Source organism: Colletotrichum chrysophilum, assembly GCF_026319265.1.
Source record: "Colletotrichum chrysophilum strain AFK26 chromosome Unknown scaffold_88, whole genome shotgun sequence".
NCBI classification, from domain to species: domain Eukaryota; kingdom Fungi; phylum Ascomycota; class Sordariomycetes; order Glomerellales; family Glomerellaceae; genus Colletotrichum; species Colletotrichum chrysophilum.
The window spans coordinates 65,952-82,458 of NW_026517375.1; the positions used below are offsets into that span (position 1 = coordinate 65,952).

Consider the following 16,507-nt stretch of genomic DNA (forward strand, 5'->3'; position numbering starts at 1 on the left):
GTGGGCACCTTCGGTCAAGAGATGGCGGCCCCCCATATGCGACATTTTCGAATCAAGAAGCGTAAGCCATTGAAATACGTGGGTCGACCCCGAGTTCCAATTTCGACCTTTCACGATGATGTCTTCCGCCAGATTGGAGGGAAAAGAGGGCCGGGCGTTATCCGCATTGTCACTAGTAATCTGATAAGCATTAGAGATTGTTACCGAAACCGTAACTAGTTGGTGTAAACATTTTTTTACACTCACCTCAAACCAAGCAAGAAGGAACAAGGTTACAAGAAGCGAATTGCTGTGTTTATCTTCCCAGCCTTCCGATCGAAGAGCGATTTCCATCGAAACACGAGCTGTTTCTTGCAATTGCCATGACAGACTTTCCGAAGTTCCAACTGCCTGAGCTGAACCTTTTGCGTGGCCAAAGTCGAAAGTGATCATACTGAGAGCGAACAGGGCGTGTTTAACATGTTCATTGCCTTCCTTGACCTTCTGTATGACATAACGCTTGATTCTTCTCCAGCCAAAGGGGTCGATGCCAACGAGTGATGCTGGAGGGCGTAATTCGCTTTCGAACTGCTTTAACAATGCTTTTTGAATATCTGATGACAACAGCGGCGGTGAAACAGGAAGCATAGGTCGCTCTCTATGTATGTCGCCAAGCTGGGTTTCCCGTCCATCGTATTCGTTACGAGTGACCATGTCTCCACTGTCTTGGTTCCGCAGGTTGTCCAGAACAGAAAGGGGGGATAGCCGGTCATTCCATTCGCGATCAGGTTGGCTCGTCCGGCTTCGCGATGTGCCTTGAACTGCATCCAAACTGTGGCTTGAATCAAGCCTATGCGGGGAACCGGCGAAGGTGAGAGACGTGAACGAGAAAGAGGGATCTGGCATAGGTACGTAGTCGTAAAATGACATGGGATTATCGTTGTTCCATGCCAATTCGTTGCTGCCCCAGGTATCGCCCGGGACTATCAAGGAGTCCAAACTTGTCAACTCCATAGACGGCAGATTTTTCATTGCGCCATTCAACGTGACTGAGGACGCATGCACCTGGGCTTCTCGGGGCTCTTCTAAAAGGGTCTCGCATGCGTCGGAGTGGGATAGATCTGGTGACGTAGACTTAGTGCGTTCGAGAGAGGGGATATCTTCTCTTTGGATTGTGGAATGTCTCTGTGACTGCCGCTGCTGTGCTACGAAAACACACTCCATTTGCAGGCGATCGCAGTGTCCACAAATTGGTCTGTTTTCATCGCATCGCACCCGTCGTAGTTTGCAAGTCTGGCATCCATTTCGAGAACGGGGTCCAGATCTTCCGAGGCCTGTTGTTTTTCGTCGCCTTACGCCTCCTTGAGACGGCATGTTGACATGCTTTGAACACGAAAGGACTTTCCCTCTTTTTGTGAAGCGGGGAAGTTGGGTGAGGGCACAGCAGGCGATCCTGGATGCTATGCCTGTCTCCTCATTGATGAGCTAATGATCCGCATGCAGCCAAGGAGATATTTACCCCACGGGGATAACGCTGAGTTTGCGGGGTGAGCGTTGGCGGACCCGAGTTGTCTGCACTTGCTGAAACTGCTTTTTCTCATTGCCTGATCATTCCCCACACGATTTGGACAAATTAATTTGCGTCTGATCTAGATTGGCCTCAAAGTTTGGCCCTAGGCAAAGCATTCTCGCCCCCTTTTGTTGCCAAAATCCCAGGAGCAAGGAGCCGCAAGTCCGGCTTCCTCAGTTTTCCGCTCGCCGTCTTGGGCCAAACGCAAAAGTCTGCGTGCGAGCCGAGCCATATTATGTACTTTGGTTGTTTAAACCTCGCCAGCGTCTCTGCTACCCAGGTCTGTAGTTCTCTATCCATTGGCCTGCTGCCACTGCTGCTGTCGGAAGATGGCTCAACAAAGGCACAGATTTGCTCCCCATATTTCTCATCTGGTACGCCAATAACAGCTGCTTGAGATATAGCTGGATGAGCTACCAGGCGTTCTTCGATCTCTAGCGGCGCGATGTTTTCTCCGCCGCGAATGATCATATCCTTGATGCGGCCCGTGATCACGAAGAATCCCTCCTCGTCCAAATACCCTTCATCTCCGGTATGAAACCACTCCAGCCCGTCCTCATCTGATATTTTATGTGCCTTTCCAGTCATCGCATCATTCCCATAGTAGCATGTCTGAACGCCGTATCCGCGGAGCAGAATCTCTCCTCGCTCTCCCCACGGTACAGTTCTTCCGGTCGAAGGATCGGCGATACGTGCGGAGAATCCGGGGAAGAGTCGTCCTGACGTGATAGTGCGTTGAGGGATTGTATCCGTATCCCGCGTCATTGTGACAATGGATGAAGCTTCAGTCATGCCCCAGTTTGTGTGTGTTTGGGTGATGCCAAAAGCGGACCACACGTGCCTCATGAGCGCTTCGGGGACAGCTGAACCTGCAAGTATTGCGAATCGTAGACTGTCAAAATTGTATCTGCTGAAGTTGGGATGGGCCATCTCCGCCACGAACATGGTAGTGACTCCGTACAGCCCAGTGCATTGATATGTTGGAATACAGGCCAGAGTCGCCTCGATGTTGAAATGGTTGTCGGGAAGAATTATTGAGGCTCCATGAGCCGCCACAGTGGCCAGACCGATAATAAGCCCGAAGCTGTGAAAGAAGGGAACTGGAAGACACACTCTGTCCGACGCCTTTAGATACATGGTATCTCCAATGAATCTTCCCGTGTTGTAGATCCCTTGATGAGTCAGGGCAGCGGCTTTGGGAAGGCCCGTAGAACCGCTGGTGAACTGGAGGTTCATCATGTCCCTGCCGTCCAAGGTATCTTGGATTGCAAGTAGATCAACAACGTCTTTCATGCCGCTTCTGACAACCTCTTCGTAGTCCAGGGATACATCGCCAAACTCTCCGTTCGAGTGTGCCACAATGATGGTTTCCAGGGACGGAACTCCGGCTTTTAAGTTGCGTATCCATGGCCTGTAGTCGTACCTATCGAAACCGGGGACCATGACAAGGACTGAGACTCTGCAAGATGACATGACTGAGTGAAGCTCCTGCTCAGTGTACGCATAGTTGACTAGGGTCACCAAAGCTCCGAGCTTGGTGCAGGCGAAGAAGATTTCCACATACTCAATCTCGTTGCCCATGAGTATGGCCACGCGGTCCCCACGTTGGACACCAAGTGAAGCCAGCCCCTGTGCAAGACGGTCGCTTCTGTCGTTCGCCTGGGCGTATGTGAGACTCTTGCGCTGATGGTGAGAAGCCACCAGCAATGCGTCAGGCCTTTTCCGAGCTTGTTCACGTATGAGATTGCCGAATGTCTTGTTGATGATTCCCGGTTGGTCCGAACCATGTATGATGGAGCCTCCGCTCCTGGCTACCTTTGCCATGGCAGCCATTCCAGCTCTGTCTGTCTCGATGTTGGCCATTGTCGTTGGTGCCAACATTGACAGCGGTTGCAGGTGATCTCAAGACTACTCTACACATAACCTTTAGGCAGTCTTCACTACAATTTTTATCCATATTTATCGGCGGTAATCAATACAAAATGAATTGAGACGGTCCTCGAACAGGCATCTGGCCTTTGTCGGATATGCGGGTAACCCCCCGAATCCAGTCTGCAGCCTACGCCGATCGCGACAGGCGATACGCGATACCCGAGACGCGATAGCCCGCCAAGTCGGAACTAGATGCCCGCTTGAATAATCCCCAAATCTCCGATTTTTTTCGGGAAATCTGACAACAATATTATGCTAGTTTGAGATCCCTAAAAAACATCTCTTGCCATCTTTAGGTACCATAAGCTGATACTGACTGGACAGCTGCAATTTCCCCAATTCTGCCCAATGAAATATCAGCAGAAGACGTTCGTTGTTACAGGAGGGTAAGATGATTCAGTTTTGATTGGGATTCAATCTAGGGCTCACCAGTTCCTAGTCTTTCTGGCCTAGGCAAAGGTACTGTAGAAAGGCTTTCGCAACTTGGTGGCAATGTGGCAGTCATAGACTTGGCGTTGCCAGATAAGCCCAAGGAGGGATCGTCTCCCGTTCAGTACTTCAATGCAGATGTTTCAAAGACTCAAGAGATCACTGCAGCTGTCAACAAGATAGTTGCTTGGAATAAGGCAACTGGCTCAGTCATCGCTGGCGTTGTTAGTTGTGCTGGATTTCTGGGGCCCTCAAAGGTAGGCCAACGCTCTTGGACACGGTACATCGATAACGAAGCTAACCAACAAGTCTCGTAGATCATCTCGAAGAATGGAACCTCCATGTTACTCGATCAGTTCTCCAAGGTCATTGACATCAACCTGATCGGCACAGTCGACCTAATTAGACAATTCGTTCCCTATATCGCCACTCAATCGCCAAATGCCACAGGTGAGAGGGGCGTACTGATCACAGTTTCTTCGGCAGCCGCATTCGATGGACAAGAAGGCCAGACAGCGTACGGAGCGGCCAAGGGCGCCATAGCCTCCATGACCTTGCCGCTGGCTCGTGATCTCTCATGTTGGGGCATAAGAGCCGTGTGCATCGCGCCTGGGTTATTCGACACTGGCATGGCGGCAAGTATGCCACAAAAGGCCAAAGAGAGTCTGGAAAATTCGTTGGAGTTCCCCGCTAGGGCCGGAGAACCGGAGGAGTTTGCTAGCTTGGTCGAGCACGTTATTGATAATTCAATGCTCAATGGCACTGTCATCCGCTTGGATGGAGCTGCGAGAATGCCCAGTCGTCTGTAACTTTGGGACGATGCATGACAGTGGTCGCAGCAGTAGATTAGCTGACTTAATGTTATCAAAGAAAAGATTTCCAGTTATCATGAGCCGATGTGATAAAAGACGGGAGGCTAGGAACAGAACCGGATCCAATCTTGGTAACAAATAAATTACCACCTCGGTAGTTCGGCACGTCTGTCAGGGGTGGCATTCAATCAAGGTTCTCCATTCTACTTGAACCACCAATGGGCGATAGGGCATACACAGTTCGTATCCTGCTGGGGCTCGTATTCTGTTGGGTCAACAGCGACACGGGCTAAATGTTCAAGCCGGAGTTCGAAACAGGCAGGTCAAACGAACGAAGAAGATCGATTCCTACGAACTTGCCATCTATAACATCTGACATCGCGTACGGACGGGTAATCGGCACTCGCGTTCATTCTCGCTGTGCCAACTGCAGGACGGATTTTCTGAATCTTGGTTGAAGCCCGTATTGAAAACATGCGGCGAGGTTCATCATGATCGTATTCTCAACATCATCACTAGGCACATTGAGGAAGGTAGCATCGCGAGGTGCTCCATCCAAGCTTCTCTCAATCTAGCCGAGGGAGTTAAGAAGGACCATGGACGTCAGTCACTTGCGACATCTCTTCACCTTCAGGCATTGTGTATTTCGATATCGCTGGTGAAGGGATCATGAAGTCGTTCGCTCTGCTGTCACTGACAGCCTTGCTGTCCTTGGCTGCGGCTGCACCCGCTTCTCAAAGGTTTCACAAAGTCCATGAGAAGCGAAGCGGCCAATCTGAGGTCTGGACCAGAGGATATCGGCTCCCTCCCTCAAGCCGATTTGTATTGCGGATCGGGCTGCGACAGCAGAATCTCGAACTCGCGGACACCCTCCTTTACGAAGTCTCTGACCCATCTTCGAGCCAATACGCGAAGCACTACACCCAGCAGGATATCATCGACAAGTTTGCACCATCTGACAAAACAATTACCGCCGTCCAATCCTGGGTCTCAGAAAACGGCGCAACTTCAGTTTTATCCAAGGACAGGGGATGGCTGCATGTCAACACCACCGTGGCGGATGCAGAGGGGATGCTCCACGCTCAATACTACGAGTACCATCAAGCAGCTGGAAACCACTCGACGGTGGCTTGCGAAGAGTACTCTGTTCCGGAGAATATTCAACGTCACATCGACTTCATCCAGCCAGGAGTCATTCTTGCCGCTCCTAAGACTCCCCAACTCAATACCAAGTTGAGAAAACGAGGCTTTTCCTCTGTCCAGCAAGCTGGAGCCGACCGGGCTTCCAATGATACCTCTGCATGCAGCGACAATGTCACTCCGGCCTGCATCAAGGCGCTCTACAATATTCCCGACAACACTTTTAATCATTCTTCTAATAGCCTGGGTATTTACGAGACGGGAGATTACTACGCGCAGGAAGATCTCAACTTGTTCTTCACCAAGTATACCCCCAATATTCCCAACGGCACGCATCCTACTCTGGTCTCTATCGATGGCGGCCTTGCCCCAGCTGAGCCAAAGTTCGCTGATGGAGAGTCGGACCTGGATCTTCAGGTCGCCTATCCCCTATTCCATCCTCAAGGTGTCACGCTGTACCAGACAGACGACAAGATTTACACCATCAGCGGTGCGGGAGGCCTGTTCAACAATCTCCTCAACGCTGTCGATGGTTCGTATTGTTCTTACTGTGCCTTTGGCGAAAAGGGAAATGATGACAACTTTGACGATGTGTATCCCGACACCACGAGCCCCGATGGTTATCAGGGCGAGGTGCAGTGCGGTATCTCAACTCTAACGAATGTGATCTCCATCTCATACAGCAAGTCAGAAGCCGATCTCCCCTTCTACTACCAACAGAGGCAGTGCAATGGGTTCATGAAACTGGCTTTGCAGGGCCACACCATTTTGGTCGCCTCAGGAGATGCCGGTGTCGCCTCTCGTCCCTGGGATCCGTTCCCCAATGGATGTCTCGGTGAGAACAACACTTTATTCAATCCCAACTTCCCTGGTAACTGTCCGTACGTCACGACCGTCGGTGGAACTATGATGTCTCCTGGGGCATCTGTCAGCGACCCTGAGGTTGCCGCTTATCTCCCCCACCAAGATGGGACCGATGACACGTACACCAGTGGCGGCGGCTTCAGCATCATCTACTCGATCCCAAGCTACCAGAGCGCAGCAATTGACGACTATTTCGCCAAGCATGACCCGGGCCTGAAGTCTTTCAGCTCCCTCCACAATGCTACACACAACGATTCTTCGCCCGTCGGAGCGAACGGGGGTATCTATAACCGCATCGGAAGAGGCATGCCAGAGTAAGTGACAACGCACTCCCTATTTTGAGGACGATAGCTAATGTGAATTATCACCTAGTGTATCCGCCATCAGTCAGAACCTAGCTACTTTTGTTGATCTCGACTATGGACTCATCAGCGGTACTAGCGCCGCAACCCCGTTGTTCGCATCTCTGATCACCATCATCAACGAGCACAGGCTGCAGGCTGGGAAAGCACCCGTCGGCTTCATCAACCCAACACTCTACGCCAACCCCCAGATTTTCAATGATATTACAAGCGGCAATAACGAGGGATGCAACACAAAGGGGTTCTCTGCGGTGCCTGGGTGGGACCCAGTCACGGGACTGGGAACTCCAAAGTTTCCTGAGATGTTAGAACTCTTCATGAGCTTGCCTTAGCTTAAGAAAGATCTTGTTAAGTCTGGTCGAGTGTACGTCTGGCTATGAAAATTTCCTGTCCATTCGGTATCAAAGGAACCCCAAATTGCAGTCGTAATCCAATACATGATAAACTCGCTACACCCACAACTTGCGCACTCGCAAGGCAAGTTGTAAAACTCGCAATAACAGTTCCTCTCGATACGAGGGGCTTGCACTCACACAACATCCTCATCAGTGGTCTTGTGCCGAAGAGTTGTAACCGCGGCTTGCAGCTTCCTTCTGACACTTTGCAAAAATGGCTGCCTGCCTTGATACCTCTCCGAGAGCTCCAATGACCTTTCCGGTTCCCTCCACGAAACCGTACAGAGCATATGGGATACTCATGTCGTTACAGAACTCTTGTACCAACTTTTGCGCACGGCGGAGATTTTGTCGAGGGATGCGGGGGAAGAGATGGTGGATCACCTGAAACTGCAAGCCACCGTGGAAGAAGTCAAGCCATTTAGGACAATCGATATCCAAAGTGGTTCAGAGCATTTTCTGAGGAAATGATTCCTGGGGGCCGAGGTCGACGGTACTCATGTCAAAGTGCGAAAGGGTAATCTGGACGTGTAAGGGGAGTACGGTTACATGGCTGACCATGACGAAGATGAGCCGGCTCATGTTATTAGGAATCGACTTATAGACGATGCCGTAACCGTATCAGCTCCAGAAGAAGACTTGACCGACGATTTCTAGATACCTGCGCCACTATGACGGCCCTTTTCGAGGGGCCTGGCCCGTCAGGAGGTACTCCCATAAAAGACGATAAAGATTGAAGCGCCCAAGGGCTAGCAGTGGGTAGTATGAGTACTTCTGGAACCTGACGCAAAAGCATGCCACAGCATCGTAACCCATTATCCGATCATAATAGGTGGAGCTCAGGCTGGCCAAGAACCTATGCGAAATAGCCAGGAAGGGTAGGTACTCGACATCTGGGTCGTGCTCGGGCGAATTAGCGACGATATGATGGATGTTGTGACTCTTCTTCCACCAGCCGAGGGACAAACCGCCCATAAAATCCGCGATGAAGATACCGAGGACACTGTCTATGTGAAAGCGGTGCGTGATGCCTATGTGGCCAGCGTCGTGGGCAGCAAACGACATCTGATGCCAGAAGGCCCCCATGCAGACTGCGCTGGCCACGAACAAGCCCCAATGCAAGAAAAGCAGCATGGCGGCGAAAAGCATGGAGCATCGGAAGATTTCAACGACATACGCCATGTAGTTGCAGTCATATGACCCCTGAGCTCTCAAGCGGTCGTCGAGGCGGCAGTAAGCGGCCACCATGGCGTCCTGGTTGGCCCGGTCCAAAGAAGGGTACGTCTCGAGGTCGAGGGAGATCTTCTGCTTCGTGACGCAATCGAGGTGTGCCATGGCATCGCCGTCCGCATGGGCGGAAGAGACGGACGATACAGTAGGTGGACTGAGTGTATTGGCTGCGGTGCGACTCTCTCGGCGCGCGGGGCCGCTGTCGTCGGAAGTGTCGCTTTCAGGTACACTCGAGCGGTGCAAAGAGGCGGGAGGGAGTGCGGTATCGACATCTTGACAGGCATCCCGGTCGCCGTCAGAGCGAGCACGAAACGTGCCACCCTGAATAGGCGGGATGAAGTTCTCCCATCTGCCTTGAATAGACCCGATACGGTAGCGGCTCATACGTTGAACTGCCTCGATCGAGTGAAGACTGTGGTTTACGGCTCGTCAGAGATTACTACCTCCATGTTACCCAATAGGTGTGGGCTCAAAGAGGTACCAGGGCACGAATCCGGTACGCGACAGCGAACCCAGAGGGAGACCTACACCGTGGCCTCATCTGTGGCATCTCGGCCAACCATGTGAAGGATTGACTTGTCACCGCCCGGGTGGTAAGGAATCCACGCGTCTGCCTTAATGACGAAGTTGTCGAGAATGAACACCTTGCGGCCCTGGGCTATCAGCGCCTCGACGTCCCTCCTGGACAAAACAGGGAGTATGTTCCGGTTTATTTGGCCCATGACGGACATATGGTCTTCGGAACGAGACACACCAATTGCCATGGTCATCTTCAGTGCCCGGAGAGGTTGTGTGATTGTGCGCACCACAGAGCAAGCCGTGGGGGAGGTTGCCTGGGAAGAGTGTGCTGGATCGAAATGAAATATTCACGCACCTTAATTGCTTCACTGCTTTGGTAACGGCATAAAATAGGCGTGTTAGAACAAACCTAGATTCACATCTATAGTTCTTTTTGGTTACATCTATAGTTTTCTTAGTTTTTCCATGTCTCTACACAACGCCACAACAGCCTCTTTCTGGTTCGGCTTCAGCATTCTTGTACTGCTCACTTGGTATCATACTCATCGGGCTAAAGTCCCATTTTTAGCTCCGTATATTGCAAACCTCGCTCAACCTACTGCTTGTGCAATCGCAACACAAGTCATCAAGACGGTGAGGATAGTTCCTCCCGGTACAAAGGCATTCTGGAGGTCGAAACGGTCAACCCAGATGAGCCAAGGAGCGGCAGAAAGTATCAAGAACATGAAAGAAAACAAAAGCCACCAGAGTATCTTCTTGGCAGAAAATCCCATTTCTGCATGTATGCCCCAACCCATTGTCCTCATTGTTTTGTTGAAGTCTGGGGGAATCTTCTTTTTCGGAAGCATAGATATCATTTCTGCTTGCCCTCTGACTGAATCAGGGTGCCTCAGACCAGAGACAATCTGAGCAGCAACCAGCTTCTTCTGGATATCGTCCGGCGGGTGGATGCTATGTTCATACTCTTCTGTTTCGTTTGCCTTTTTCCCATCATTTGGAAGGCATAGTTCCCCAAGGAGAACTTGGTCTTGGCCAGTCTTAATAATGTAGAACTACCAGTATTCATCAGTCAAGTATGTTCTCGGCTTGTCGCGGCCACAACTTGCATGCGCTTATGACTTCAGCACGGGTTTTCAAAATGACATCGAATGAAACTTTGTACAAACCGCTCTGAAATCGACTCCAACGCAACTTTTCCACGACGGACGGTTCAGAACCCACTCAAATCCCCCGAGCCATCCAGTCAGTAAGTTCTCTCTCGTCCGATCGAGAGCTCGAACTGTTTGCCGATAGAATTGCTCATCGGTAGAGGCCTGGTCCAGGCAAATTGGCCTTCGCATGGTCTCCTTCGGTTCACTGAAGAACTTGTCTATGCACCAATAAATCTCCTTTGACACTTCCGCTTCCTCTGGGGCAGGTGCAGTCGTGCTTGTGCCACCTGCTGCCGAACCTACTGCACTTGTCCCTGGAGCTACGGCATGTCGCTGTCCAGGTCTGGGAGGCTGCCACTGTTTATGGCTTGATAACGCCATTTCGATATCCTCCGGTGCGTGGCTAGTGATAGCTGGCAACATTGTCATGCCGTTGTTGAATGTGGGCGGGCGAACAATACGATTTATATCGCTCAGCCTGATCCTGAGAGAGGATCACCGACAGATGCTTTCCTCCATACTACCTCCAACCAATAGAACGCGTTAGCAACTAATCGTCGAATCAAAATCCAAGCTCCAGTATCAACTTGCCTTCCAATCAACTCGGACCTCTCCCTCAAGGCATGGCCTGACAAGTGGTGGTAGTGGCGACCAGTCAACCGGACATCCTATCCATTGCTCGGTTTTGCACCTCACTCTATCAAACATCGATATCTGAGGTTCTGGTCCGCCTGGATGAAATTTGACCATACGTGTTCCGTCATGATAAGAGCAACCCGGAACTCCTAATCCCTAAGGTTGCACGATTTGTTTTTAGTATGAATGACGTACTTCTTATCCTCACCAATTTCATGAAGAACATATACAGTATCCCGATACTGCCTATAGCACATACCTTCACCATACTCTGGCAGACGGACCGAGCGTCCAGTCTGGCACCTTTCCCTTCCAGCATGTCTAATAACACATGTCGAATCCGAGCTACATATTGGTTCTTGAGACTCAAGACTTGTATTATATCCGCCAGCGTCTGTTTCCGGTGTTCGGTGAGGTAGGTGGGGTCCCATAACAGACAATTTTCGTCTTCAATGTCGACAAATTCGTTCGGGTTATCAGAATCCTTGGAAAAGAAGTCTCCAAGTTGAAGAATTCTTTCCCGACCGTCGACGATGAAGATTGACAGTTGGACAAGGATCTTGCAAAGATGCTGGATGTCTCTCAAAAACAGTCGTTGTAGGAATAGCACAAGCCGTGCCTTTACCGCTGTTTCTCCTTCTTCCGCCAGCAGATTCTGAAGAAAGTCCCCCTTGACACGACCATCTTTATCCATGAACGACTCCACTCTTATGATTCCAAAGTTTGTGAACTTCAGTACCATTTGGCCAGAGGTATCGTCAACATACACCAATATATCGAAGGCGCGAGTGTTGACGAGTGTTTGAGAGATTTCATGGTAGTATGCGAGAGCGCTCGAGAGGCCGACAAACTGGCTCCACAAAGATGATCGACCAAGTGAAACAAGCTCCATTTCGTCAAAGGTCCCGACTAGGAGCTGCTCAAGGGTCCCCAAGGCCTGCGGAAATGCAATCATCAAACGAGGTCCTGAGAACTCCGACTCAACGAAGGCCGACAAAATGTCAGCAATGTGAGGATGTTGTAGAGATTGCCTCAGTCGAAGAGAGGAATAATCGTCGTAGAAACTATCCCAGGAGGCATATTTTGGAAGACGTTTGACGGTGAACTCAGCGGCAGAGTTAGCAAATACCGATAGGCACAAATATGGCGGCGAGTAAAAGGCTGGCTTCTGTCTTACCTTAATCGCGAATGGCAAATCTTTCCTCGCGGTCTTACAAGACGCCACGTCGTTAACATCGAACAAGGATGTTTGCCCTTCAGAACCTATTTCGGTTCCGAACAAACCGTTTGCCACTCGGCTATGACCCTCAGAATCCAAAGTCAATCCTGTGAAAGGAGAGGTTCCGATATCCAAGGTAACCAGCCGATCTCCGTATGTAACCCCGAACACGGCCCTATCTCTCTTACGCTTGCCTCGAATAAATTGATGATGCTTGATGCTATTAGCTGGTACTGTATCTCTTTTGGGGTCTGCTATTGAGAGTGGCTGGCCGAATAGCCCATGGAACGTCTCGGTCTTCTCACGGTGTTTGAGATACCCTGATGCAGTCTGGAGAACATGCTCTATGTCTTCTTCTGTGAGCCGGCGTAGTCCCAGGCTGAAGCACCATTTGTCCCCTCGGACCTACATCGAAATGTGAGCCTTTGTCTGTGAGCTTTCATCCTGTCAACAGTACCGTCACACCGAGCTTTCCCCTCCGAGATCCTTCGAACGCAAAGCCGAACCGGCGCATCAACTGTTCGCCGTATTCACTCCTGAAATCTGATTTGGGGGACGACTGTCTGAGATACTCTTGAAGAGTCTTGTAGTCCACATCTTGAGTGTTCAAAGTGTGCATAGGCTCTGTTTCAGTATGCTCCATCTCTGCAGAAGAGTACGCTGTAAGTCTCAGCGTCTAGACTTTTGAGCCGGCCAGTCTCCGGCTCCACGTGAGTTCTCGACGGCGATAAGTTAAAGAGTTGGTATCGTTGGCGGTATTCATGTCCTTGGTCTTCTCATTGAGTGTCGTTGATAATAAGCTCGGCCATTCATGTACACGGATTCGAAATGGACTCGAGGATGATTACAATTTCACCTGTGAGGGATTGAAGAAAGCTCTGGAGGAAAGATGAGGTAAATTGAATGCCGTGCTGCGGGGAAGCTGCCGGTCTTTGAGGCTGGTGTATGCTGCTGTGTTCGCATTATCCGCCATGGAAGTCTGCCTCGAATGGATGCCTAAGCTCTTGGCAATAATATTGCGGTTGCCTACAGCAGTCGTACTGAGACAGTGGTTGACTGATGAAGATCATTGCCTAATTGAAGGTGTCGCAGCTCGCGCTAGGAAGCACAAGCCTCATTCTCCCATATTAAATGAAGGATTAGGTGCTCTGGTTCGTCGTTCATTCTCGGTGAAATACACCTTAGTTGACCAGCTCCCCGCAGCCACAAGCAGCTATGAGGCGGTGACTTGTACTTGGGAGAAAAGTGCGAATATTCCGGTCTAGGACCATGCATTCGCTTGAGAATCATGTGCGAATGCCTTGCTTGCATGATGTTTGCACATCTCGTCCTCTAATCCCTCGCCCCGCCAGTGACATCTGGAAATCCTCATTGGAGATCTTCCTACTGGCATCCTCAGTCCTGTTGCGACTCTAAATTATAGCATTTCTATTATTAGGACGTCTACATCTCCAGGTCTCTCTGTTCCCGTCTCCTTGACTACTTCTAATGATTCTCACACAACACGTCTTGGCCCAGTCGAAAAGAAGACAGTTCGACTAAGTCAAATTTCATCCAGTCTCATCACCGTCGGTTTCTTGCGTAGGGCTGTGCCTTGCAGAGACATACAGCAATAGCATCTTTCCTTGCAGACATACGATGTCGATAAGAAGACTGGTCCGCTCTGAAAGACGTGACCAGGTATATTATCACGGCTTGCGAACTCGGATTTCGTAACGTTCCACGCCTCTAGACTTTTCGTCATTTTTATCAGCTACTATGCTAGGTTTTATGGTACATCCCCTGGAGATGTGCATCAGCATAATCACCAAAATTGAGGTATTTTTACACTGTTTTGCAGTTTCATTACAGAGACACTAAGACTATCATACAAGCTTGTGTGCTGTGGGGTATTTTGATACGCAACAGGCCGTTTACTCATAACTTGAACTCCCTAAACACCGAGGTTGGAGCTGTGGCACAACGTCCGACTCAGTCAGTCGACGTGCCTTTCCATTGGATATTATAGCACACGTAGTGCGGAATGATCATGGGTCGGTCGCTTAGACCATGGTGTCAGGTGCTCTAGACCCCGAACCGACAGGCTTACGAGCTCCAACACCGTTGTCGTAACCGTGGGTGCCAGTAGCAACACCGTGGTGGTGAGCGTCCTTATCGCGGTGCAGAATACCGCCACCGCCGCGCTTGCCCCAGCCAGCCTTGCGGGTGAAAACAGCATCGTACAGCTCAGCGTCAAGACCATAGTGGAAGGCCTGGCCGCGGTTGAGGGGGATGTGGTTAAAGCGGAAGTCCCAAACGGCAGCGTAAGTCATGCGGTAGGAGGAAAAGGCGAAGACGATACCGATGGCGGCACCGGCAAAGATGTCGTACCAGTTGTGGAACTCGTCAATAGTGAGCGCACCTCCGATCAGGACGGCGCCAAGGATGGGGATATAGGTAACGACGAGCTTCCACATGGCGGGGTGGTAGTCGGAAAAGACCTTGAGCTTGGCGTTGAGGTAGAGGTAAAGGTAGACGAAGCCAGCGAAGCCAGCGGTGGTGTGGCCGGAGGGGAAACTCTCGAGCGAGTCGTTGATCTCCTTCATGTCGCCAGTGCAGACCTCCTTCGTGACGTACAGATTAGCGTAGCCAGCGGGGCTGTAGCCGGCACGCGCAATACCGCCCTGGGTAGAGCTGACGCGGGACAGATCGGGCTGGCAGGCCTCGAGGAAATGAGGGCGCAGGCCGCCGATGAGGAACTTGATGAAGACCTGGAAGACGGCGGCGCAGATAAGGGAGTAGAGCAGACCGATGACGGCGTTGTTGACATCCCAGAAGGAGCGGATGCGGATCTGCATGAGAAGGATGATGACGATGGGGATGACGGAGGCGAGGAAGGCAGCAAGCCAGATGGGGACAACTTCGTTGCGCATAGGGTAGGCGAATTGAGGGTAGACGACCTCACCATCGGAGAAGGTGACGGCGAAGGAGCGGTTCGGGGCGGGAGGGGCCATGTAGATCTGGTGATTGTTAGAAGTCGCGTCGCTGACGAAGGTGTCGATAATAGAGGACTTACACCGAGGCCGATAGCACCCATGCAGATCATGGTGATAATGTCGAGCAGCGTTCCCTTGAGCCATTGTCCGAAGCTGGGGCGACGGGACATGGTCAACGGCTCTCCCTTGTCGGAGCGCACACCGTGACCATGGTGGCCGGTGGTGTGGTGGCCGTCGGCGGGCGCGTCGCGAGGACGTCTGCTAAAGAAACCCATCGTGGTGTATTGGTGTTGGTTGGTGATAGCGATGATCTGCCTATGGGTGTTGTCGGACTAAGACTGACAAGAGAATGCCAAGGCGGGATGGCTGTGCTTGTCCCTCGAAGAGCTGCTGCACGAATTCTTGGCGAGATGTATGATGGGTGGCTGAAGAGACAACGTCGAAAACGAAGGGAGGGCAGACATGAGTTTTAAGCTTAAGGAATAAAGTGTGGTGCACTGGTCGTCTGGCAGGCGGGAGCTTGCAAAGGGGCAGGCAAGCAATCTCTCCGTAGGCTGTTTGACGTCATGGTTAGGTCGGGTTGTCCTGGTAAGGGTGAGCCGTAAGGGAAGTCCCGATTGGGGGCAACTGCATCGTCGATTTGAGATGAAGCCCAGGGCAGGTACGAAGGACTGGCCGCCCACCTGCCGTTTGTTGGAGGGAGGACCGAGGGAAGGAAAGAGCAAGCGGCAATCAGTGCACACGCAAGCAGAGGCCACAAGAGGCCACCAGAGGCGTCTGCCGTGCAGCAATAGTGGGTTTTCCGTATGTCATTTCACTCATTTCGCCCATTCACCACTTCCAGCCGCACCTCATTTCAGGCACTTCTCCCCAAAGGGCCCAAAGGGCGAGACAGACGACTTGCCTAGCCGGGTAGCGCAGCGAAACATGGTTCACTTTCCCTGCTTCTTTTGGGATTTCTGTTACGCACTAGTACCCCGGATTGTGGCTAGTGGTCTGCCGCCGTTGTAGCTTGTCGGCGCTGAACTGTGGCAGACTGCAGTTGCCCACCTAGTACGTGAACCGGTGCGGTCATGATGGTGTGGTGGTGCAGGACGAGAACCAAACTCTTGCGCCTCTCAACCGTCTGAAAAATGCCAATCGACGTCATCCCGCCCCAGACGCGTGGGCATCCTTGGCAACAACCTGGGCCCGTTCCCGTCGTCAACCCCCCCTGTCACGGCACTCCAGATCCGACTTCGCCAATCAAAACCCCGGACGGCCAGCAGTCGAGAAAAGTCTAGACTCGATTATG

The 16,507-nt window shown here is 51.4% G+C and overlaps 4 protein-coding genes across 4 annotated transcripts; 1 reads left to right on the forward strand and 3 right to left on the reverse strand.

The window, feature by feature from the left end:
• Nucleotides 1-2,391: 2,391 nt before the first annotated feature.
• On the reverse strand, nt 2,392-3,412 carry COL26b_009281 (uncharacterized protein; the record flags this gene model as incomplete). The annotated part of the gene is made up of 2 exons (XM_053182013.1): nt 2,392-2,441; nt 2,539-3,412. 2 exons carry the CDS (start codon nt 3,410-3,412, stop codon nt 2,392-2,394), a joined length of 924 nt encoding a protein of 307 aa, XP_053034020.1.
• Nucleotides 3,413-4,251: 839 nt separating this feature from the next.
• On the forward strand, nt 4,252-7,420 carry COL26b_009282 (uncharacterized protein; the record flags this gene model as incomplete). Its single annotated transcript, XM_053182014.1, has 3 exons — nt 4,252-4,715; nt 5,625-7,040; nt 7,099-7,420. The coding sequence occupies 3 exons, from the start codon at nt 4,252-4,254 to the stop codon at nt 7,418-7,420; spliced, it is 2,202 nt and encodes a 733-aa protein (XP_053034021.1).
• A 732-nt stretch (nt 7,421-8,152) lies between these two features.
• COL26b_009283 (uncharacterized protein) lies at nt 8,153-9,444 on the reverse strand (the record flags this gene model as incomplete). Its single annotated transcript, XM_053182015.1, has 2 exons — nt 8,153-9,125; nt 9,242-9,444. The coding sequence occupies 2 exons, from the start codon at nt 9,442-9,444 to the stop codon at nt 8,153-8,155; spliced, it is 1,176 nt and encodes a 391-aa protein (XP_053034022.1).
• A 4,836-nt stretch (nt 9,445-14,280) lies between these two features.
• Nucleotides 14,281-15,488, reverse strand: COL26b_009284 (uncharacterized protein; the record flags this gene model as incomplete). The annotated part of the gene is made up of 2 exons (XM_053182016.1): nt 14,281-15,237; nt 15,294-15,488. The coding sequence occupies 2 exons, from the start codon at nt 15,486-15,488 to the stop codon at nt 14,281-14,283; spliced, it is 1,152 nt and encodes a 383-aa protein (XP_053034023.1).
• Between the last annotated feature and the right edge of the window lie 1,019 nt (nt 15,489-16,507).